The following is a 26,639-nucleotide window of genomic DNA, read 5'->3' on the forward strand; positions in this document are numbered from 1 at the left end:
CTGCTCTTTATATACATAATAGCTACCTAATATTTGTCTGAATAATTGATTGGACATTGAGACGCTTATAATTATTTCCTAGCAAGGCTGTTGAAGCAGTCTTTCAGTCTCCAAGCTGTTTTAATTTATTAGTAATATATATAAGGAAAATGTATCTAGAGGTTAACAGAAAAGCTTTTTTAATTTATTCTAGTGGGGGGTGGGGGGGGGGAGATTAGGGATTACAGCGGTGTGAACTAGGCAGAATCAGTCTTCTCAAAGCATCTGAACATTTTAAATTCTCATAGATCTTATATCACGGATTGTGTCCTATGGGACAAATAGCAGCTTTCTTTTAAGTAAATCTTTGTTTTGTTTTATGTAATATTTAGCACTTAATGGAAAGAGAATACAGTTCAATTTACAACTGTGGTGCAAATAACCTTTGTTTACAAAAACCGGCATGCTGAGGGCTAGAGAATGCCACCGGGACACCCCTTCTTCACTTCTAGGACTGAAAGTACCTGTACATGTTCGTAAATATAGCAGTTCCATTATAAACACAAAAATGACAGACATTTTGGAATAGAGTGAAATGAATTGCTTCTAAACTGCAACAGCTACAATTTAAATTCTTCAAATGTTAGCATTTTTTTTCTTAATAATTTGTTTTATTCGTTAATATTTAAACAGACCGAATTATTAGCACATGCTACTTATTACTGTTACATAGAGGAATTTAAGTGGACTATTTGCAAGCTTAGACAGAGACAAATTTCATTTTAGAAAATCAGTTGTCATGCTTTGAACTGCCAAAATACCCACAGGCGTGCCATGGCAAATACGAGAGGAATCATAATGGCGTCTGAAACCCTTTTCAAGAGCAAATGTTTGCCAAACCTTGTTTTTTATTTTTCAGTAAATTTATCAGGCTGCAATCAGAACTGAATACCAAAATACCATTTTCTAATAATATTTATAATTGATAATCATAATTTTATTCAGCATTTAAAGTATGCCCTGTAGCTATGCCTGAGGATGTATGATGAAACAGATCTATATGTGTCATAATTTAAAAAAAAAAAAAGTGTTATATTTGTAAGATTTGGAAATGAGGTTGGAGTGGAGAGAAAGAGGTCAAAGGTCACAGTAATGAAGTCCTTCTTGCAGTTCTTATATGGTGCCAGATCAATTTCATTGCTTCAGGTTATTGATCTCACATCCATTGGTCTATATTGTCCTAGATTGATTGGCGTGTGCAATATGGGGTGGATGAATTTCTGACCCCGAACATCGTAAAAGACAGAGTGGGTGACATGGTATCCTGATCTATTGTGGGTCTAATATTGGCGGTTACTGCGATTCAGTTCGCTGGGCATGAAATAAGAAGCAGGGAGTTATAGCAGTAGAAGGTAGGTCAGAATACGGCCAGTGCAGATCTGACACTGCAAATGGGCAATCCTTCTCAGCTTGCTAATGGATCAATATTATAAACAAAGTAGCAGTGCCATTTCCTTTCTTAATTAGGTGTAATTGGGATTAATACGCTTCTTTAGTGGTTTTTCTGTCCTCTTGAAAACTTTGCTGACAGTTCAAGGTGATTCCCTTCAATTTTATCTGCACACGTGTCATCTGTCACATCCTCATGTCTGTCATTTATTTTCATTTAGTTCTTCGGTTTCGTTTGTTTTGCAAGTTATTCATATTTTAAAATCTTAAGTAAATGACATCCTTAATCTGTATATAGGATAAAATACTGACTATTGTCTTGAAAATGTCACTGTTTGATAGTTTGTGGGGGCAGACACTGTGCCTCATAGCTCTAAGCAGCCAAAGTATAAACTCTCTTGGGCTTTGCTATAAGCAGCAGCTTCCTCCATCTTCTTCCTCTTGTTAACCATGGACAAGTGTGTGATCTGGGGCATAAATGTGTTAGGATGAAAATTCTTTTGCCTCTGATCCCATAACACAGGAAGGAAACTTTGCTGTATACAGGAAGAATCTGCTATATCCCTTCAACACCATTGCTATAATCTCATTACATCTCATCTATCAACTTACTGTGCTATACTGTTATCAGGCAAATAATGCTGCTCAGCTGTAGAATCACTGCATTATTCACACTAATATATAATCACAATACCACAACTATATCACTGTGGCTGCAATATATATATAGTCACTACACAAGTGCTGCAATAAAACAACTATATAATCACTACATTGCACACAGCTATATAATCACTCTCTCTGCTGTAGCCTCACAACTGTATATCTGTACAACTAATCACTGCTCGGACCTGATTAAAGGGTTCAGGCTGCCCTAGGCTAATAGGCTCGTGGCGCCCCGTCACCTTCCATGACAGGCTAAAGGTACAAAACAAGCTTAAACCCCCCCACCTGCACACACCAATGTATACATTTGCTTGTGTATGAAACTCAGCTTCACTTGGCTTTTTAAACATACTTACCTACTTTCTCCTTGCTTTGTCCGGGAGAGGGGCGTGCCTGGAGGACAGGGCATGGCCGATTGTGTCATTTTGGCCAAAAAGAGGCGATTCTCCGCGAATCGCGTCATTTTAGGGTGCCAGGTGCGGGATGCGGGAGATTTGCCAGCTCTCCCGGGAGTCCGTGAGACTGACCCGAATTTCCGGACATTCCGGGAAAGTTGGCAAGTATGTTTGTAAATGGGTCACAGCAATCTTTGTCACTCTTTTTGTTTTTATTAAAATCAGACCTGCATAATAAAAATAAATGAGCACTACTGAGGTGGAAGGGGGAAGGATGGATGTAGGACCTGCGCCTGTCGCCATCCTTGTCTCTCCTAAGTGCCCGCGAGTGAGGATAACTCAATTTTTTTCAGCCTTTACCATGTTAATTATTATTATTATTATTATTATTATTATTATTTATTTATTTATTTATAGGGCGCCACTAGCTATTCGTAGCGCCGTACAGGGACAGACAGAAACACGATACAGGGTGAGACAGCACGGTACAGTTAACAAAGAGCTCAATGTACAGCTAGATGAGAGGTGAGAGCCCCAAGCGGGGTAGAGAGAGGAGTAGAAGGGCAGGAGGACCTCGTGGAAGAGACAAGGAGCTGAAGAGCAGAGTTAAGGTGGTGGAGAACAGAAGGAGAGGAGGCCCTGCTCGAAGGAGCGTACAATCTAAGGGGAGGGTAGGATGGACAGAGATGCAATGGTAGGAGGAGGGAATGGGGAGAACAGAGGCAGATATGGAGAGGGGGGAAAAGGAAAAAAAAAAGGAGGGAGGTAAGAGGGGGACAGGAGGGAGGGCAGGAGTGGGAGGGGGTAGGGGGAGACTGGGAGGAGGTCAATTAGGTGGGGGACTGGAGGGCTTTAAGGAAGAGGTGGGTTTTTAAGGCCCATTTGAAGCTGGACAAGTTGGGGAAGTTCTGATGGAGCGGGGGAGCTGGTTCCAGTGGAGGGGGGCAGCGCGGGAGAAGTCTTGGATGCGAGCATGGGAGGATGTAACCAGGGGGGAAGAGAGGCGGCGGTCGTTAGCCGAGCACAAAGGGCGGGATGGAGCGTGAATGGAGATTATGTTGGAGATGTAGGGAGCAGTGGAGTTGGAGAGGGCCTTGAAAGTAAGAGTGAAGAGCTTGAACATGATTCTGTAGGGGATGGGGAGCCAGTGGAGGGATTGGTAGAGGGGGGAGACAGAAGAGGAGCGGCGAGAAAGGAAAATGAACCGATCGGCAGCATTGAGTACAGAGCAAAGGGGAGCGAGATGAGAGCGGGGGAGGCCAGTAAGGAGGAGGTTACAGTAGTCCAAGCGGGGGATAATAAGAGAGTGGACAAGAGCTTTAGTGGCATCTTGGGAGAGGAAGGGCCGAATGCGTGCGATGTTGCGCAGCTGGAAGCGGCAGAATTTAGCGAGAGAGAGAATATGAGGGGCAAAGGAGAGAGAGGAGTCAAGGGTGACGCCGAGGCAGCAAAGTTGAGGTACAGGGGAAATAGAGGAGTTGAGAACGGTGATAGAAAGGTCGGAAGGGGAGGGGGAATGAGCGGGGGGAAAGACAATAAGTTCGGTTTTAGCGAGATTAAGTTTGAGGAATCTAGAGGACATCCAGGAGGAGATGGCGGAGAGGCAGGCGGACACCCTGGAGAGGGGGGAGGGAGAGAGATGGGGAGAGGAAAGGTAGAGTTGGGTGTCATCCGCATAAAGGTGGTACTTGAGACCAAAGGAGCTGATAAGTTCACCCAGGGAAGAGGTGTAAAGAGAGAACAGTAGGGGTCCGAGAACAGAGCCTTGGGGGAGGTGGGAGCAGGTGGCGGGGGAAAGGGAGCGAAGGAGGTGGGAGGGGATGGGGTCCAGGGGACATGAAGACGGAGGAGAAGATGAAATGAGAGAGTGGACTTCTTCTCCCGTAGTGGGGCGGAAGGAGAAGAGGGAGTGGTGGCTAGAGGGAGAGGGAGGGAGGGTGGGGGGGGGCAGGCGGGGGAGGGGAGGAGGAGATTGAGTCAGATGGCCTCGATTTTAGAGGAGAAGAAGGAGGCAAAGTCAGTGGCGGTCAGGGAGGAAGGGAAAGGAGGGGCGGGGGGACAGGAGGGTGTTGAAGGTGGCGAAGAGGTGGCGGGGATTGGAGGACTGGGAGGAGATAAGGGATTTAAAGAAAGATTGTTTGGCGAGAGAGAGAGCGGAGCTATAGGAAGAGAGGATGAACTTGAAGTGGAGAAAATCAGCCAGGGAGCGGGATTTTCTCCAGTGTCGTTCAGCCGTAGGGGAGCATTTTTGGAGGAAGTGGGTGAATTTGGAGTGCCAAGGTTGGGGTTTGGAGCAACGGGGTTTGACAGAGTGGGCCGGGGCGATGACATCAAGAGCAGAGGTGAGGGTGTGGTTGTAGAAGGAGATCGCCAGGTTGGGGCAGGCCTGGGAGGAAAGGGGAGAAAGGAGAGTGTCAAGAGTAGAGGACAGAGTAGCAGGATCGAGAGCGTTAAGGTTGCGCCTGGAGTGAGTAGGAGTGGGCATGGGGAGGGGAGCGGGAGAGCAGGAGAGAGAGAATGAGAGAAGGTGGTGGTCGGATAGAGGAAAGGGAGAGATGCAGAAGTCAGAGAGATTACAGAGGAAGGAGAAGACTAGGTCGAGGGAGTGACCAAGGTGGTGGGTAGAAGAGGAGGTCCATTGTGTGAGGCCAAGGGAGGAGGAGAGGGTGAGCAGTTTAATGGACGCAGGGTCAGTGGGATTGTCGATAGGGAAGTTAAAGTCGCCGAGGATGATGGAGGGGAGGTCAGAGGAGAGGTGGTGAGGAAGCCAGGTGGCAGTTGTCGATGAAGAGGGAGGTGGGACCAGGGGGGCGGCAGATGACAGTGACACGGAGGTGGATGGGGTAGAAGAGACGGATAGAGTGGGCTTCAAAAGAGGAGAAGGAAAGGGAGGGTTCAGGGGGGATGACACGAAAAGTACGTCATATGTCAAGATTAAAACCTTAATTAATTTCATTCATGTTTTCATGTTTATTTTCTTACATTTTAAAACTAAATTCAGTTTTTAACTCTTCTTGTCACAGTTATGTACCCCCAAAATCTTGCCCATCCCCACCCCGCAAAAAAAAAACCTTGCACCCTAGGCTGCAGCCTAGTCAGCCTATTGGATAATCAGGCCCAGATCACTGCTATATCAACCTTTGTATTATAACTGCAACTGGTCAATACAGTTTTATGATCACTGTGTCAATGCTAAATCATACTTGCCAACTCTGCCTGAATGTCCGGGAGATTCCCGAAATTCGGGTTGGTCTCACGGACTCCCGGGAGTCCAAGTCTCCCGCATCCCGAAACTGCCTAGCCTAAATAACGCAACAAAATGGCATTTCCGTCATGGGGAGTGGCCAAAATGATGCGCCCCGCCCTCTAGACAAGCCCCTCTCCCGGAATACAGTTGCTGAAAGTTGGCAAGTATGTGCTAAAACAGCAAAGCACCTAATTGCTTATCTATCAATATTTGGAATTGCAAAAAGAGGAATGGTTTAACCATTAGACTATAAGACCTAAATGAGGGACAATTGAGAAGTAAAGTGGGGAGTTGGTAGGTATGCCATTGCATTATGTTGACGGCTATAAAATCACTGCTACAGGATTACTCCATTATTAGTATATCTTCATGTTATTATAACTGCACCACAGTACTGTATTGTTATAACCACTTAACATTATCCTGGCTACACCTCTGCACCCTGTATAGAAGTAAATCCTATTTTCAATATATTTTTCTTTATGTGTTGAACACATGGGCACTTATTTCTCTGAATATTTAATTTATTAACATAATTAGGAGAAGACTGCCCTAGTGGACAAATTGTATACAAATTTTAAAATACCCGCTCAGCATTCAAACAAGTGTGTATACAGAATTTGTTTTCTCCGTTTTCCAAACCATTCTGAAATCATAGAGACACAATTGATCCCAGCATCTGTATGTCTCTGCTGTTCAGAGAAATGGAGGTCAAGATGGGGGTCAAAGCAAAATATGGGGAACTCAGGCATACATAATTTTCCAGGTCAAGGAATGTATTATACTACCTTCCGTGTCAGCCACAAGCTTGTGCAAGCACCAGGGCCGGTGCTAGGGTCCATGGTGCCCTAGGCACTTTGTCAAAATCGGCGCCCCCCCGCGCAAAAATCGGCGCCCCCTTCCGCCGCAGCAACACTTTGAAAATCGGCTCCCTCCTCCCCACGTCTTTCCTTACCTTGCCTCAACACCGCCGCCTCTCTGCTCTGTCTGCTCCCCTCCACTCACTGACACTGTCGGGCCGTGATGATAATGTCACGGCCCGACAGTCAGTGAGTGGAGGGGAGGAGACAGAGCAGAGAGGCGGCGGTGGTGAGCAATATCCTCTTCCCCCCTCCCCGTGGATGTATCTGAATGCTGTGCGGCGACCGTGAAAGGTATGGTCAGTGGTCGCTGCACAGTTTTAAAGTAATTTTCATTCTGTGGCGCCCTCCAGAGCCCGGCGCCTTAGGCAACTGCCTAGCCTTGCCTAATGGGAGCGCTGGGCCTGGCAAGCACCAGGATCAATGAGCAAGATGCATGCGTGATTTTCAGAGCATTGCTCAAACCTTACCCCATTGGAATGCGGCGTGAGCAAATTCTGCAAACACGCTCATCTGAACGAAGGTTGGGGTGGTGTCACATGAGCTGCAAAATTACACACATTCAGCATGTGTCAGGGGAACCAACATAGATTATAATGGCAGAAAAATGCGTTACTTTTAAATAAGTGATGTTTCTGTAATGTGACCTTATAATTGTATCCTCATCACACAATATCACATGACTACAGCCATCTACATTCTCTGTCACGTCCTCGCTTTTGTATTACATAGACCAGTTTCTACATATAGTGTCGGACGCAATGTGTGCCTAAGATTTAAATGAAAGAGTAGGAGTGGGAGTGTGCCGCAGCTTGGTCGGGTATTACAAATGGCATGAAACCCCAGTTGCGTCCCACTCGTAATACCTTACCAAGCTGCGACCAGTTCCTGCAGCTAGCTAACTACTAATGCCACTTAATTCCTGCTGCACTTTTTCAGTCTTGTTTTGACGTGTGTTCCGCTTGCGTCTTGATCCGACTAGGGTAGTTTTTGCGGGTAGACGCCCATAGTATCTGAATTATTCATGCCTACATAGCTCCATGTTCCACCCTTCCCCTAGTACTGAGACACAAGCTGTCGCAGTGTACACTACGTATGAAAAGCAGATGGAACTGCAGGAAACTTGAAATGGACTTTGCGTCCGACTTTAAATGAGGCCCATAGCCAGTATCTTCCACATGTGAGCCGCAAAACATGCACTTGTTCCTGATATATTTCACTACATTTGTCTATAAATGAGTGGTACAATATATAGGCTAAATTACTGTGAATTAATACCCCTAGTTGATTTTATAGCTACATTTACTAATGTGGTGGGGAATCATGATATTGTCTCCTCTACTGAGCTAAAGCTAAATATCACTTATACATTGCAATATAACTGCCATCAAGTGATCATATGACCACCAGAGGTGTAACAAAGAGTAAACAGCAGGGGCAGGAGCCCAAGGCGGAGTCAATACAAATTTAAGATAAAGGCAATATCACCTTGGGAAAAAAACACCAGGTAGAGGAGGTGGCAGGATTAAAAAAAAAGAACAGAAAATCAATGTAAATATGTCATTCTCTGTATCTCTTTATCTGTGTATATAGACTACTGCATAGTGGCACTCCTATAGTACTTTTACAATTATATTGTACCATAATTATTATGACCTTGGTTTAAGGTACACAGTGACAATTTAGGAGAACTCAGTGTACAGAGTGCAAAGATTCCTAGTTATTGCATATTACCATAATAATTAATGAATGCTTGGTATTAGCAAGCAGTAACTTCTGATGAATTGGTCTCTCACCCCGGAAGATCCCTGATTTTACTCAGCATCAAGAATAATAAGTGTATGACTCCTAAGGGCAGTGCCACACATGCATTTTAGAAGACTTTTAGAGGGTATTAAATGCTATCGTTGTGACACATAACATTGAGTAGAAAATGTGTTTTTCTCTCACAAACAGTTAGATTGGCTATCAAACAGCTGAACATGGCTAGAGTACTTCCTTGTGACAGGGTTGGTTGGAAGACCATGAAGTTGTAAAGCAGCAGGGTGTCACAAATCTAAAGCTAGCCATATGTGTGATGACGTTTTATTTCTAACAATTTGCAAATTGAACCCAAATTGACAACATTTTCATAGGGCCCCCAAAATAATCATTTTGATAAAATGATTAGTCATGACAGAAAGTCCTGTCAGTCAGTGGCTCACACAGGATGACTACATTCACCTGTTACCCATACTTTGGGCAAGTTCTTTCCAAGAGAGGTGCGTGATGGAAGGGCGGGAGGGGACGGGGCGCGGCCAATCACGTCATGTTGGCCCCTCCCCATGATGTAAATGACATTTTGTCGCGGGGTTGGGGCCAAAATTACGCGATTCACCGCGAATCGCCTCATTTTGGGACGGCAGTAGCGGGATGCTGAATATTTGCCAGCTCTCCCGGGAGTCCGTGAGACCGACCCGAATTACGGGAGTGGCAAGTATGCTGTTACCCTTTTTTGTATTTACATAATCTGTTATTATGTTCTATGAATTCTTAAAAGGTTTTGATGCATTTTTTTATTTCTTTTATCTAAAAAATGCACTTCACCAGACTAGCATTGCAGTAAATGACCTATATTTGTGAATGTTGCAAATAAGTTTCATATAAAACAACTGACAAGTCTAGTACAGTTTATCTGTACACCTGCAGATCTTGGCCACTTTGCACTTTTTATTCTCACCACAACTTAAAACCATACTTGCCAACTCTCCCGCAATGTCCGGGAGACTCACGAAATTTGAGTTGTTGTCACGGACTCCCGGGAGAGCATCCCCCAACCGCCTAGCCTAAATGACGTGATTAGTGGTGAATCGCATCATTTTGGCCACGCCCCCTGTGACAAAACAACATTTATACTGCATGGAGTGACAAGGGTTACCTTACCGCAAGTGCACGCATGCTAGAGCAGGTTTGCAGGCATACACAGCGGAACTGAAAGCCCAGATTTTGAATTTCAGTTCAACATTGTAAAAAAGAAAATTATACCCTTGAAGCATTAAAACAATGTATTATTCAAAGGATTAAGCATTTCTTTAAAAAATATGTTATCTCTCTCCTGAGAAGACAATGACAGAATAGGTGGTGGTACAGGTATGGCCAGGATACTTAAACAGACAAATCTCACTACCAGTAAGATTATGGCTGGAGATAGCAGTGTTACGCTGGTGGTAACCATATAGGGTTAAAATAATAAAAGCTCTTGTGCTCTCTGATAAATCTGCCACCTAACATTAGAACTTCTGTAATTCCAATAAAATAAAAGGATATGATTTCTAATGTGTGATTAAACAAAGGCTTTTTCAAATCCACCGGATAAAAATGAAAAATGATTTAATGTGTAAGTTAGAAAAACATTGCAAAATACCTTTCAAGATGGAAAACAAGTTTAATGATTAAATAGTTATGTCCATTTACTGGCAAATTTTGCAGTGTGGATACAGATGAGGTTCACTTGTGCGGCTGAATCTGTCAGTTATGAATGGTCAGTTCCAGATTGATCCAGGACCAGTCTTTCATACACAGGTTCTCCTATTCACAGCTGAATTACCTTGATGTGATCACCAGGTGGGAAGCTAGTCTGCAACTCCACAACTCACTGCAGTTATGTTGAGGAGGTGTAAATTCACACGCCTTTTCTGCTTAAATGATTATTAATGCCTGGCATTTGATGAGAACAGAGCTGGTATTTGACAATGCATTTTTCTTGCGTGTTTACTGAAGTTTTTTCTCTTTCATGAAAACAGGAAGTCTTTAATCATTAACAAAGCTGCCCCTGAGAACACTCACCCCTCTAACAATACTACTCCTGTATAACTGTCATTCTTATGCCCGGCATCAATATTAAGAATTCTCATGTCTTTACGAGCCAAGATAATTCTGCCTCCATCCTATAATTAATGGGATATACATATATATATTCCTGGACTGTGAAGAGACCAACTCTGGTTCCCAGAGAATAACACACCTGGGGTGAACAATTCTTTAACCCCTTTCCTGCCAAATGGCAAAAATGTCCTATCAGAAAAACCAGACAATCCTTTCATGTGACGATAAGCACAGGTGTCCTATGGTTTGGCCAAGCTGATTATGTAATTGTGGGAGAGGACAGATGGTGGTTCACATACGTCCGCACACAACGGTTACATACGTGATACGAGACCTATGTAACATATTCTATTTCACCTTATACTCAATGGTTTGTTCCCAATTTTGCCATTGATTTTCTAATTAAACGAGCCTAGACAAAGGTAATTAGGTCTTATAAACAAAATACCTCGGGCTCATTCAGACAAGCTCTTTATACAATTTTCTCACGTTGCTAAAAATTATCTAACCCTGTGCAAAAGTAGTGTTTGGTTCACACAGACACTGTGATTAAGACCAAATGGCCTGTAAATAGTGCATGCATCTTGTTGTAGAAAGCCAATAACTTGATTGATTCTACATTACTGCAATTGGAAAATAAAGGAGAAAACAGTAGCTTACCACTGTGTTCCATTTAAAATAGGTCAAATTGTAAAGTATCATAATAGATGATTAATATAATGCCATAAAAAAATGGGCAGCATGGTGGCTTAGTGGTTAGCACTTCTGCCTCACAGCACTCGGGTCATGTTCAGTTTTCAACCGTGGCTTTATCTGTGTGGAGTTTGTATGTTCTCCCTGTGTTTGCGTGGGTTCCCTCTGCATGCTCCGGTTTCCTCCCACACTCCAAAAACATGCTAGTAGGTTAATTGGCTGCTATCAAATTGACCTTAGTCTGTCTGTGTGTGTTAGGGAATTTAGACTATTAGCTCCAATGGGGCAAGGTCCGATGTGAGTGCGTTCTCTGTACAGCACTGCGGAATTAGTGGTGCTATATAAAAATAGCTGCTGCTGATGATGATGATGATGAATGTAATTTACTGTTCCTGCTGCCCAGTTTCTGTATGACTACTGTGTTTGCATTAACCTTAACTTGACAAGTAGTACACTTTTTTTTCCATTACACATACGTACCTTGTAATATATCTTGCTCTTTATTAGAGATGACTGAACCGTAGGCATATTGTTTCAAACTGGTTTGTTGAATCAGTAAAATTTTAAATAATTGCCCGAATTTCTTGAATTTTTGTCCATTAAAAAAAATTGAGCTGAATTAGAGAAAGTTGAATATGTTTGAACCAATACGCTTAAGCATTAGCATGTTTCTAGTTAAATGAATACAGTTTAACAATTTTTAATGGTGAGTTTCACAGTTTGACTTGAAAACATGGAAAACATCTTAAAATGCTTATTTAATTTAATTTAATATTTAATTGAATTAAAAATATTAAAGTTTTTTTCAAATAAAAATATTTAAAAACATCAATTTTAACATGAAAAATGCAAAACTGTAATATGTTAGGCAAACTATGAGCATGAAATACAGGTATGAGTTGCAAATGTTGAACCACAGATTGATTGACACTTGTACTGAGAACATGATCGTGGCCATTGAAATTATGAAATCTGATTGAATTTCGAACCAGTTTGAAATTTTCAAGCATCTATACTCCCCATTTGACCATCTATTATCCTTCCCATTAACCAAGAGCTAGCTCACTATTTTCAGGAATCAGTTCAGTAGATTTCATGTAAGGTGCACAACTTCACCTCTATGTATTTACTCCAGTGTTTTTCTTTCCATATTATATGTCTTGTCCATTATTGAAAACTCTTCAGAACAGATATCTCTAGCCTGCTGGGCTGAACTTAGTGCATTAAACTGTAGTTCACAGAGGACCCTACATTTATCTGTAATGGTTCATTTGTGTGTCACTTATACAAGTTAATGAACACATGCTTCTATCATTTTTATTGGTGTGCACTTGTAAACCCTTAATCAAAAAACAGAATAGACAAAATGATAAAGAATCTGCCTGTGCTTCATCTGCACCTAGGGCTGTGTGAAAAGGGGCAACCGCCAAAGGCATAAAGCTGTAGAGGGGGCACAGTGAAAGGCATTTTTTTTAAGCTAATTTGGTTATACTTGAAGCTAAGGGGGTGTTCATTATCTTTCTTGCCCTGGGCCTTTAAAGTTCTAGTTACACCCCTTTCTGCACAAGTCACACAGCTTCCTCTTTAGATAAGAAAAATTCTGTGACTATTTATATGATTTTCTTCCTGCTAATTTGGTCGATCCAGTGCATTAGAAATTTAAGGGAATTTCTAAGGAAATAATAATTCCATGTTACTAATTTCCAGTGACAATAGCCTAGAATCATCTTAGGGAAACTTAGACACTATGGGCCTGAGTCATTAAGGCAAAAAAAAAAGGAGTAAATGTTCTTTGAGACAAACCATGTTATGATGCAAGGGGTGCAAATCAGTTTATTATTTTGCACATAAGTTAAATACTGGCTGTTTTTTCATCTAGCACACAAATACTTAATAGCTTTATTTGTACACTGAAATTTAAAGTTGATCTAGGACATGCCCTACTCCAACTATAAATCTGTCCCCACATTTTACATTTACCTCCCCCTCCAATGCAACATGGTTTTGCCCAGATACAAAGTTACTCCTTTTTTATGTCTTACTCTCCTTAATGACTCAGGCCCTATGATCCTTGCTCAGAAGTGTATACAGTACTTTTTCGAACATTGTTGACTTTACTTTAGCTGTATATTGTTTATTACACAGTTGCATTTTCCAGAATCTCACTTAGACCTATATTCTGCATTACATTTTAGCTGTAGAGTGCATAGTTTACATTAAAAAAAAGTCTGTGTTAGTAAAACTTATTTTAATACAAAGGGAAAAATGAATTTAGAATTAAGGAGACAGTCAATCAAAGTGGAGACTGGGACTGACTAATTTGCTGAGATTGGGATACACTCCTTGAGATCTGTAGGACACACCCCAATTTCAGATGCTAGTATTAAAACCCTAAGCACCGTATTTGTTGTAGTGTAATGGTTTTATTTTTAGATTATACTGTATTAGTTAAGGAGACTTTGTGAGTATGTTAAGTATAAAAAAATATAAGTATATTTAACACTATCACATTATCTTTGACAAACAGGTAGATGATCAGATGAAGCTTTTGCAAAATTGTTGGAGCGAGTTGCTAATTCTGGATCATATATTCCGGCAAGTTCTACACGGAAAGGAAGGTTCTATACTTCTGGTAACAGGACAACAGGTAAGTGTTGGCTATTGAAATTAATAGTTAGTTGTATCACCCAACTGATAATTCAACTACTAGAACAGAGCACACTTTGTTGTTTTTTTCTACTACTTCAATAATACCTATTGTTTACAACTCATATCTGATGGACACACATTGGTAGCACTTAGAAAAAAACAGCTAAACTATACTCTGCTTTCAGGTTTTGAACTTTTTTTTTGACATATTTTGTCTGTGCTTTGGACAAATTCTTAGAAACCTTTTAATGACCTAGAGTGGAATAAATAGATTTTTAGCAGAAAATCAATGGAGCAGTGCATTAATTACGTTCTGAAGTCTTACTTTGAGGTTAATCCCGTCTATTAGTTTATACAATCATTTTTATTATATGTATTTAATATAATGTTGCAGGTTGCACAAGTGTGTTTTAATCTATAGACAACCCAACTGTCCCATTTTCATCTGGTCATATGCACAATTTTGGAAGGGGATATGGCCAGGAAGCAAGACCACATCATAGGGTATATAAAGATAAACAAAGAAGACCAAAAGCCCAAAAAGTAGACAATCCACTTGGAAATACAATATGCAAAGTAGGAATTCAGAATCATGTCTGAAGACAAAATACCACACACGTTATTGTCAATATTTTCAATTTTGTAGGACGGAGAAGGGAGGGGGAAAAAGGAGGAGTCTGGTAGTCACGGGTAAAGAGCAAATCCTCAAGAAAAGACAGAAAAAAGAGATATGTTAGGTAAAGGGCGCAACTGGCAGAGTGGGGTAGGACGAGTCCGGACCTAGGGTAGGAGGCAGATGTAATATGAAAGAGATATGGGGGGAAGAAAAGAATTAGAGGAAAGGCCAGGGTGCCCAAATTTGGTGGAATTTATCATCTTTGTCATGTAAGTGAAGGGTAGTGTTTTCCATCCGAGCAATGAACCAAATATAGGACATCAAAGCGGAAAGGTGGTGCAGGTCACTCTGTTTCCTTGACTTGAAAATTAGGCAGCAAGTAGCAGCAAAAGTATGGGGCACCAACTCTGCAGAGTACTTCAGCATCTGGGCATGGCAAACAGAGGAGAAAGGTCCAGGGGCCCTTGCAAACGAGACACAGGAGGAGTGAAGAGAGGACCTGACCCAGTCCCAGAAGGAGGAATTTTTTCGGATATGACCAACAGATATGTATAACAGAGCCTAACTTACCACAAGCATGCCAACAAGAGCTAGAAGGATACATTTGGCAAGTTTATTGGGGAGGGGAGGTAGAACCACATATAATAAATGTTATGGGCATTTTCCTTAATCAGTGTGGAGATGAAGCTGGGCCACCTTTTCTATGATAATTTACAAATAGTCCTCTTCTGGTGGCATGGGCTCAGTGTGGGCCAGGTCCCTCTCCCATTCCCTCTCATGCCTATTGTTGGGAGTCAAGCATACTGTATGGGGAGGAGATCATGCCCTGTCAAAGAGGTGAGGAAGTACACAACTGCTCGAATGGGGAAATAGGCGGGGAGGAGGGACGTCCGAAGAGACCTGATAAAATGTATAAGTTAAAAATATTTGAATAATTGAGGGCAAAGTTCTGGCAATTTGGTTTGTTGCTCAGCTAGGGTTGAAAGGGCTCCCTGGTGAAATAGGTCACCCATGAACTGGACACCCGAAGCAAACCATTTACGAGAGAAGGATAAAGAGGCCAGGAAGGAAGTCTGCGTTTCCCCAGAGAGGTAGAATATGGGGGGAGAATGGGTAAATGTTCAGGTGCGTCTACAGATCTCCCACTACTTAGTCGAAACTCAGGATGGGAGATGAATAGACTAGAGTGGATCTAGTTCATGTATGCAGACCCCAAATGCAGGAGAGGGAGAACAGTGAGAGATAATTAGTCTTGATGTCTACCCAAGACAGAGAGGATAGGGAGGTGGATGAGGCCACAACTTGGCTCAAGTGTGCCACCCAGTAGTATAGCATAAGATCTGGAAAACGTGAAAAACATCTATCCTCGCATTTAGTGAGCTTTTTCAAACAGGTCAATTTAATCCTGGGAGACCTGCCATTTCACACAAACTTCCCCATGCATTTTTGGATGGAGGCCAGTTCCATAGAGGAACCCTGGTGGGCAGAGTTTGGAAATAATAAAGGAGTTTGGGGAGGATATTCATCTTTATGGCAATGACCCAGCCCAGCCACGAAATGATGTGGGAGCCTTAAGAGAACAACTCTTAATTTTGGCAAAAAGTCCTGGATAGTTCTCCTGGTACAGAGATCCATAGGAGTTGGTGATAAACAAGCCAAAGTACTTGATCTTCCTTTTGTGCCATTGAAAGTTGAATTGGGAATTGAGAAGCTGACCATCTTGGCTAGGAAAGTAGAGCAGCATAGCAATAGACTTTGAAACATTACTTTTGTAGCACAAGAGGCTGCAGTAAAGAGCCAGAATCTTGCACAGGTTGGAGAGGGATGTTCTAGGCCAGGCTTGCCTAACCTGTGACACTCCAGGTGTTGTGAAACTAGAATTCCCAGCATACCCTTCAAGCAATAAGCTACTATATATTGGCAAAGCATGCTGGGGCTTGCAGTTTCACAACACCTAGAGTGCCACAGGTTAGCCATGCCTGTTCTAGGCTGTTGAAGAGAAAAGAGGACGTCATCTGCAAAAAGTGATAACTTGCTCTCGAAGTCCACCGTTGGCACACCCCTTATGTCTGGGCAGGCTCTGATGGTCACCATCAGGGGCACTATAACTAGGGCAAAGATCAGAGGATAGAGGGTGCAGTCTTAGCATGTACCATTGTGAATGCTGATGGTATCGGAGGCAATGCCGTTGACCATGACTCTTGCGGAGAGATGGGAATATAGAGCTCGGATACCTGTGAGAAAGTTTCCAGAGATGCCAAATTTTGGTAAAGATTATACCTAAAACATCATATTATATGATCGAAAGTTTCCTCGGCACCTAGGGAGAAAGTAATGGCAGGGATTCTCCAGGCATTGATAATTTGTTTAATTTTTTAAATGTTGAGAGATTTGCCAATTTGGTATTAGTTTTGGTAAGTGTAGTGCAAGTTCTTAAGTTTAGTCATTTCCATCTTAGTGGGCTCCTATGTCGTTGTGTGGGTTTGGGCAAAACAAACAAGCAGATCGATCAGTGTCCAGTTCAGATCAAGTAGATTTTGATCATTTGGGTGCTAAATATGATCAACCACTGACTATAACATGTATGTGTGTGCACTGCATGACGCAGTTATACCTGGTCACTGAACAATCAAGATCTGTACCTTCTGACCTATCATATGTTTGGAAACATTGAACACAGATCCAGACGTTCCCCATTAGGCTGAACAACCGGATCTAACTGGGTGTACACCCTGAAGCCAATGAAAATGTCTGGTTTATATGAGTTACAGCTTACTTATACTAAATGCACCCAGTTATCACATAGCCTCTTTCATGTTTTACCGCAGTGTCACTCAGCTGTTTCCTTTATGGACAATTAGAATATCTAGAAGACATCCAGGCTGGGTGTTGCTGTCCTCGCTACTGACTTGTCTATAACTATATATACATAATGTAGCAGCACATGTAAGCAAAAAATAATTTCAAACCAGGAATGCATGCAGTGTATGCTAACCTGAATCCATTTCACAGTGTGATCATTCTATATATATATATATATTTAATTTATCTTTAGAAAATAACAAGGGAACAGCACAACCTCATGGTCAAGTGAACATTCAAAAATATACATTGGCGCGTACATTTAGTGACACAGATGAGAGCCAATACTTGCACACACACAACAGAATTCAGTTACAATGATAAGCACTAACTTGCCACGGCTATTCCTGGACACAGTTATACAGCATCACAACAGGTGCACATTGTCACAGCTGTCACCGACACACTGAACTTGTCACCTGTTTTCATGCTTACATTTCACAGGCAGAACTTAGGGTGACCTTATGACTTTGACGTGTTTATAGGCTTAAAGGGGGGGTCCAACTGAAAAGTGATTACATTACTGTAACATATATAATGAGGTAAAGGGTCAATCAGACATGACAACAGTGTCATGTCTACAGGGTTAAAGGTCAATCCCATATGGAAGCAAACTGATCTAAATTTCATTTGTTTGAGTCAACTCAACAAAAACACAGCGCAGCAGCCAGTTTTTATGAGTTAAAGGGCTGGCTCAATGGAAGAACAAAGTTAACCAGTTCAGACATACATTGTGAGTAGGAGTCAATTCTGTATTAGAGAAAAGTGATAGGGTTAATGTGCTTGTATATATGAATAACAAGCACATTTATCTAAGAGACTAGCAGCACAAAGAATTAGTGACCCAAAAGATATGAGTGAGTGAATGAGGATGGATGGATGTGTATTTACCTATGTTAGTTTTCATTTTCTTATTAGCATTTTGGGATGATAATTTTATATCATCATCCTGAACCATATCAACCATACCTGAATCTCTTAAGGTCACAAAGTTCAACTTCTCCAAGTCTCACATTTTCAGAATATAAAAATAAAAATAGAACTATTAATTAGATTGGCCCTTGTTTTTAATTGCAAATTCTTGCAAGAAAATCTCCAGACAGCCCCCACTCAAGCTGTGGGAGAGGCTGGCGTACATAATTATGGAAATTTCCCATCAATACATATAAAAAATTCATCTACCTTGGTCTGACTGAGTGACAGGTAAGAGACGGAGAGGGAGAGAGATACCCAGAATATATTGCTGTGCTTGCAGATATTAAACGCACTGATTGTTTGTGCTTGTTAGTTTTGCTTGCATGGACTCTCCTGAGTAATTAAGGAGAAAAATATGTCTGTCTAAAATTACATAAGTAAAACAAGTTGAGTTTAAATTGCTCATTTAGTACAAATAAAGAGGTAAGCGTAATAGATACAGTTATAATATACGGGATAGTTAACCCCTGCTGCAGATTATAAGAACATTATAAATCACCAAGGAATTCTGTGAATTCAATAAAAATAGCAGGTGATGTACTTTTACATTGGTCATTCAATTCTGACTTACTCATTAGAAAAATAACAGCTACAGTATATTAAAATATTTAGGGCCTGACACAGGTTGGGGTAGAGAAGGGATGTTTTTAACGTTGCCCAAACACAGTAAAGGAATATTTGCCTGGTACGTTAGGAGTAGAGATGAGCGTGCTCGGATTCCGCTAATCCGAGCCCACCCGAACAGTGCGGATCCGAACGGGATCCGAGCACTGTTCGGATATTTCCGGCAGGCAAAAAAATGAAAACGAGGCTCTGTCGTCCAAGTCTCGCGTCGAATCTCGCGAGGGGTGGGAGGGAGGGCCCAAAACAATTCCATCTTGTTCCTCTTTTTTTGGCATACCTCGGTGCAACCTTTTGGCCTTAAAACAATATTGTAAGGTGTTCAGAATAGACTGGAAATTAGTGGAAATGATTGTTATTGAATGTTATTGAGGTTAATAATAGCGTAGGAGTGAAAAAAAAACACAAAACTGGTTTTTAGCACTTTTTATGTTTTTTTCAAAATAAATCCGAATCCAAAACCTTGAATCCGAACCAAAACCTTTCGTCAGGTGTTTTGCAAAACAAATCCGAACCCAAAACCTCAAGCAAATCCGAATCCAAAACACAAAACACGAGACACCAAAAGTGGCCGGTGCACATGCCTAGTTAGGAGGCGTATTTTTTACACCTGCTATAGGGCAAGTGCAAATACTCACTGTTGATGATAACTTGTTGTAAACCAGGCACATATTCTACTGATGTGGAGACAGACACATTATGAGCTTGGTACGGCTCTGTATATGGGTGGAAGTATGTTACTCGGTGCTCCTTTTGTTTAAAGTAATTTTCTCCAATTTTGCGACCAACTCTACATCAACCTCTTAATGTATTGTTGTATTAAATACAATAACAGATCCTTTACTGCTAAAATAATTTCTACATACGTCTATACTATACTATATATAAACAGGGATCACACAGATGTTGTTTTTGTACATCCGTTATTACATGTGAGATCATATTGATTGTATCATCCACGTGCTCCACTCATACAAAGACCCTGATTGCAAAATTATTTTGATATGTCTCTGACAGATAAGTGAAATAGTTCTCTTGTTTAAGTCAGTCAATTAACATCTCTCTCTCTCTCTCTCTCTCTATATATATATATATAATTTTTGAATAATGTGTATTTCATTATATTTCTCTGTGTTCCTCCTACATAAATCACTTTATAGCACCAGAAATCCAGCTTTTCTTCTATACAGTTCAACTATAAATATGTTCAGATTGCTCCATACTAAGTGTGCACAACATGAAAGAGTGGTCTCTGTGATGTTCATGCCTGTAACGTATCTAAATATTTTATAAACATGAAGGCACTCCAGAAACACTACTGTGTATATAAGTACGTCCATACATATTCTATTGCTTTATTATTAATCATTTTGAATCCAGCTCATCAGACGCAATACTTATGTTTATACAGCCATAAACATAATGCTTGCCTGCTTTTTTTTTTTTTGCTACGCTTAAAAATTTGCTTATTGACGCTCACTAGTTTGTATGTGAATTCTCCTATCAGTATGCCATGTGAGGATTCCCTGTACTTTATTTTTACAGTGGCTCCTTATGCCGACACCTTCTAGGACCTATTGCTCAATGTAATTGCTGATTTTAATTCCTCCCACTCATGTTCACTGAACTATGCATTTCCTCTTTCAGGTGGATTACTCTGTCATTGTCACACAGGCTGGTACCACATTAAACAACCTCATGAGCCATGCACAGGATCTAGTGGCCAAACTGCGATCACTGCAATTCGACCTTAGAGAGTTTGTGTGTCTGAAATTCCTGGTGCTCTTCAGTCTCGGTAGGTGTTGGAACTATCAACCTTAATGGACAAGTTAATTAAGGCACTTTTTGTAGCAGCTTCAAGTTGTTAGATCTGAAAAATAATGTGTAGAGTAATTTGCATGTTATTCATACCGACGACTTAACCATGCAACAGTCAGATCAATATGCAGCCAGGTGTATCTTTACGGCAGTGTGAAAAAATTACTGAGAATTCAAAGGAAGTGCAGAAGCGGTCACACGATCGACTTTGTAACTTGCTCTTATTTTGAGAGGCAGAGTAAGATGTTGCAGAGTGTTGCAGTGTTGGAAGACAATACATTTACATTTGGAAAAAAAAATTTGAGTGTGATTTCTCATTATTAGTAGCAACAGGACAGTATACATGAGATAATGTATATGATAAAGATACTATAAATGTAAAGAGTTTTGTGACCCTATAAATACACAAAGCTGCAGGTTGTGGATCTCCAAGGTAACTTCTAATTTACATAAAAAATTACCATAGTTCGTGTGTTATTCCTTACAATACTCAAGTTTCATAATGAACACCGAAGTGATGAACTCACAGATTATAAGCGATGACATTAGAACTCGCCGATTATAAGTGATGGCATCAGAACTCACTGTTTATAAGGGATTGCATAAAAACTCATTGCTTATACAGGTATTATTAATATTTTAACATCACTTATGTATTAAGATTCAATTTTGTAGCACAAATGCTTTGCAACGTGTGATTACCAAAAAAATCACCTTTGTGAGCAGAAAGCAATAGCTGGTTAATCTGCCTAATTTATATTTCAATGTGTAATCTGTTGTCAGTGCAAATTAAGCATTAGCAAAAAATGAAAAACGTAATTATCAAAAAATATATGAGACAGTGCACTCCCTATTGTAGATTATACGGGTATTCGAAATGACATGGGAGTTCTGTAACCAAATAAGCACCAGGCTGTAGACCAAATGCTTTCATATAGGTTACATAGTGTGTGTAAGCGTTGCGTCCTGCAGAATTAGCTCTGAGATCCAGCAATTCCCCATAGAGGAAGCAGTAGCCACAATGGTAAAGTTTAAGTCAGCTGACATAGGGACCTACAACTCTTGTTTTAATACTATTTCAGTTTTATTATGGAAATTGGTACAGAAATAATCTCTGGATGCACCGTGCATAATACATAAAATGACTACACATTTAATGCCTATAATGAGTATTTATTTGTGTACTTTTGTAGATTTTAGCAACTTTTGAAATGAACTTATTGATATACCTGAGACCCTCTCTTAGATCAGGGATTGATAGGATTCTAAAGAGTTTATCAATGAACAAATAATTATCTGGGAACTATTGATTTGTCACTTATCAAAAGCCAGTCTGAATGATAACTTGTGGCATTATACCAGTAGTATAGGCATCCAGTCAACCTACTGTCGCTAATACCCATGGCCTCATACTGGCTCTTAGTGACTGCTATTTTCTGCATTTCTAATACTTACAGAGTAATCTTTCAATAAATTATATGTCACGCACCCACATACATATTAATAAAAAATAAATCACAGTGGCATCTTTCCCACCAGTTAATTGAATTGGATTGGATTTTCATCTTGTAGTTGCCTGATGTGACAAAAAGCTAATGAAACTGAACAGCTCCTTGTTACAAAGGGTGCCACAAACGCCTAGTGTGATGAAATAGGGGAAAGCGATAACAGGAAGATTCCGTGTTCCTGTCTTTGTGCATAAAGGAATAAAAGTTTATTCTTTAGTGTGATACGGCGACAGAGGATATCTTAGGGTAGACTACGAAGATATGTTGCATTAATAGTTGTTCTTGTGAGTTGCATTGATCAGCCAATGGATACTGTAGGGGGTTAAAATCTCTTCTGCCTGAGTTGCATCTTTATTAAACTGAATGTAATAAGTATTTTTTTCATTTTCGTGACTGAAGCAGATCATTGATCATAAGTCAGTCTAAAGGTTTTATGTCCAATCAATAGTTATTTGTTTAGCAGGATGGAAAAATAATGTAAAATATATGGAGAGTGCTGAGTATTTTTAAATAGCTTAATAAAATATTTTGATTGCATCTAATTTGTTTACCCTCTAGTGAGAGGGAGAATAGAGCTGGGCTACAGTACATTACAGAGTTCAAATGCAAGGTGCAATGATTTATCTTCTTATTTTTGTTGGGATGATCTGGCAGTAAAGTAGTTAAAATAGAATGTAAAAGAAAACATTTTAGGGGAGTAGATACCATTAAGAAATGTTGGCACCGTGAATTAGATTTCCTGCTATATCATGTTTCTGGCACACAGTTAATATTGATTTACATTTCGTCATTTTCAAAATTGTTCCGCAAAATATAAGCCTAGTTCTGCGTTTGACCACAAATGTGTGCATGTTTTTCCCGTTTGGAATTTGGGATTAAGTGTTCCAATTCCTACCGGAACCACACCACACAGCAAAATAAATTGAGTATTACCATCTCAGCTCTATTTATTGTAAGAAACGTTTCCACAGTTTCGCTCATTTCTATACTCTACCACATACTTACCAACTTTTGCAGACAGCTGTCTGCGAGGGGGTTCCATCGTGGGGGCGTGGTCATGCGAATCGGGTCATTAGGTCACGCCCCCTGCTAATCTTTGTCAATTTCCGTCTATCAGTGGGTGGGGGCAGGCCAGGATGCCTCATTTAGCCCCACCCCCACCCACTTCACCAACAATATGAGCTGGACCTGGGAGGTTGCCCTGCTATCCCGGGAGTCCCGGGAATCTGGGAGAACTCTGAAAAATTCAGGAGTCTCCAGGACATTCCAGGAGAGTAGGCAACTATGCTCTACCATCTTGTAGGGCCAACATATTTCTATATTTAGCTCTTTCCTTTAAGACAGAAAGTTTATTTTACAGGATAGGTAAAATGTTTTCATTAAATGTATATTTATGCTGAAACATACATAAATACATTTGTTTTCCACAGATATTCTTGTGCAGAAAAACAAGGGTACTCTTATGCTTGGCCCTGAGTACAGCTTGGTAGGCCCAACTCAGGGTAACAGGATGACTTATGCATACCTTCCAACTGTCCCTATTTCGGCGGGACGTACCATTTTGCAGCCTGACAATGGGTTGAGGCTTAATGGGAAAACTGGTGGGAACAAATATGCCCATTTGTGGGTGAAGTTTGCCCTACCTGGGCATAGTTTGGGTATGGACTGGGGTGGGGCTTATTCATAGTTGCCTACTCTCCCGGAATGGTTGGGAGACTCCCGAACTTCTGGACTCCCGGTAGAGCAAGGAAACCTCCCGTTCCTGTCGGCTTCACTGATTAAGTTGCGGGGGTCAGGGCTTAGGACATGATTCACGCGCCATCGTGGCCCTGCCCACTGCTGTAATAGGTAAAAAATGTGCCATTAGTTTAGGGGGTTCTGTAAGTGAAATTGTATAAACATTTTGATACAAAATGTGCTAAAGCTTTCCACAAGCATGCAAAGTAGTCTATGCCTTTAAGTTTGCCCATTCTAGATCATTTAAGTATCTTGTTTGTACAATTGGAATCTAATTTTTGTGCATTCACAACACCTTGATCCATTCATCACCTGGAGCACTAATATGCATATCTGCAATCGTATCCATCTTGGCACACGATGTCCAGTGTACAGGAGTAATGTTCAGTGTAGATAAACAAAGTCTTGCACATGACATCATGAAAGAGGATAAAGAGACATTTTCATTTTGCTGCTCCATCATAAATGACTGTCTATTTGTCCCTAATAATATCTGGGGGTGAAGGCGTACGTCATGTCTACAAGGGCGCCCACTGTCTACATTTCTTAATTTGGCCTCACCCTCTCTCACATTTCAGGAGCAGCTGCTGCCCAGAAAGGGGGCCCTCCATGTCCCTTAATTTACTGCAGAGGTCCCCATCCCTAATAAATCTGTGTGGGTCAAGGCAGAGGCAGAACTAGCGAGCTATAGGCCACGGTGCAGGGAAGCGTGGAGGAGGGAACCGGGGCCCACAGCTCGCTAGTTCCCCGTGCAGTGGGCTGCATTATCTCCAAAGTCCCGGTACACCGCACCTGCTGCACCAATGGTAGTTTTGCCACTGGGCCAAGGGCTGGTCTCGATCCCACACTGTTGTACTCTCTGTACCCCCTTGGTGGTGGCCCTGACTACTGCCTCAGTAGGATTGTTCTCTAGGTCACTTGTTACAGAGGATTAACAGAACTTATGTTTTTGGTTCAAACCTCTACTCTGTAATTGTATATTAATATATTTTTCTATTTCATTATAGTTTATGCAGTTTTTTATGTTTCAGGCTATACAGATTTGTTTTTTTGTCCATCTACCTTTCATTCACCTTTCATCTAGTTACTTCCCCTTTCATTTTTTGACTTCCTGCAATTTCTTCTCTCCTCCTTTTCTCTGTCATTCCCTCTTCCGTCAGTAGTTTTGCTATGCCTCTCATCCATCACCTTCCGTAACTTAATGTCGGAAACTCCAACTAATCCAGGGTCTCTCCTTTACACGGTGAAACATTTTGCTTTCCTTTACTATTGATGTAACACTTACAGGCAGCGGTGGAAAAATCAATAGATACTTTTCATTTAGTGTCGGCAAGCGGATTCAGCCAGGACTTGCGATGGCCACACGATTAATCGCTGTTATTTCACTTTCGGTAAAAAATGTCTGCGTGTGTCCCTTTCTTATTTAGACGTAGCGGCGTGATCTGTCATGTTCCTCTAGCAGAAATCTTGTGCGTACGACATTCAGCTTTAGAACTTCCTATTATTTGCATACTAAATCACTTTGATAAGTTTTATCTCTTTAAATCAAAATAAATCTCATTAAAACATCAGCACAAAACAATAGCCTAACGCATGTTGATTTTACACAGTTCCCCAATTTTGTATGTATACTTAGGTTGTACTGGAAACATTAACAAACATATTCTTTCAATTCAATTATGAACCATAATAACATACACCTAAAAAACTGACTACTGATTGTAAAGTAAATGTATTGTAATATAGATTTATTGTCTGGGATGACCTTAAATATGTTTGGCTCTACCATGCATTTTATCCCATCCTCAATACTATTTTTTAGTGTCTATAATTTGATATCGCAAGCTTCCAGCACTTGGGTATGATAGTTGTGTAATTTGTATCAGTGCTTTATAAATCTGTCTAGAGCGACTGAGTGGATATGTGTGTGTGAGTGTATGTGTTGAAATTGTTGGTATAAAAGTTGATATCTAAAATATAAAACATACTGACTACTTTGTGGATGAATTTCAAATGATAAGATATCCATTGGGTGCCAATATTTGACTGAGGGCAGAGTGAGGTAAAAAATGTACCTCTCTATGTCCTAATTAGACTGAAAGCTTTAGGGTACACGGCTGAAACTCAAATTCAAACAGTGATAATTAAAATAGCCCCTGACCAGCCTTTATCACCAAACACTTGTCCTTGCTGTTGTTTCCCTGAGGTAAAAATATGCAATAACTGTTATTTATTGCCATCCATTGTGACAAGGAGGGTGTGGGCATTATCTCTGAAATAAAGTATCTACACTTATGTGATAGTTAGACAGACATACTATATATTGCCAGTATATTGTGGATGGGGGATCCAGACACTGGGTTTTATGCACTCGCCTTGGGCTGCCCTGGGACACAGCAATCAAAGTGAGTTAAAAGCAGAGCAGAAAGTCTTCAGTCAGCACTGTGTCTCCGAGATGCGAAGCCTCCCTGGCTGCACTATGGATTTGCTGTCTATCAAACGTGGAATACAGTACTCATGTTAATGGATGGATTATTCTGTGTAATGATATTAGGGCATTATTGATACAGACGGCAAGGAAGTGACCTTGTTAGTCCACGACAACTATATTAATTGATCATTTTGTTTCTACCAGTTTAATCCCAGCATACTCATTAACCCTTTATAATCGTGTCCTAAAGTTTACTGGACATTGCAGTA

At 40.9% G+C, this 26,639-nt stretch overlaps 1 protein-coding gene across 1 annotated transcript in view; it reads left to right on the forward strand.

Annotated features, from left to right (window-relative positions):
- Window positions 1-26,639, forward strand: part of NR5A2 (nuclear receptor subfamily 5 group A member 2) — a 78,813-nt gene that overhangs the window by 38,162 nt on the left and 14,012 nt on the right. The window contains exons 6-7 of the mRNA XM_075182597.1: window positions 13,681-13,800; window positions 20,524-20,671. Coding sequence (XP_075038698.1) covers window positions 13,681-13,800; window positions 20,524-20,671 — 268 coding nt within the window. The remainder of the gene's footprint in view (window positions 1-13,680; window positions 13,801-20,523; window positions 20,672-26,639) is intronic.

This window comes from Mixophyes fleayi, chromosome 8 (genome assembly GCF_038048845.1).
Source record: "Mixophyes fleayi isolate aMixFle1 chromosome 8, aMixFle1.hap1, whole genome shotgun sequence".
Classification (NCBI taxonomy): domain Eukaryota; kingdom Metazoa; phylum Chordata; class Amphibia; order Anura; family Limnodynastidae; genus Mixophyes; species Mixophyes fleayi.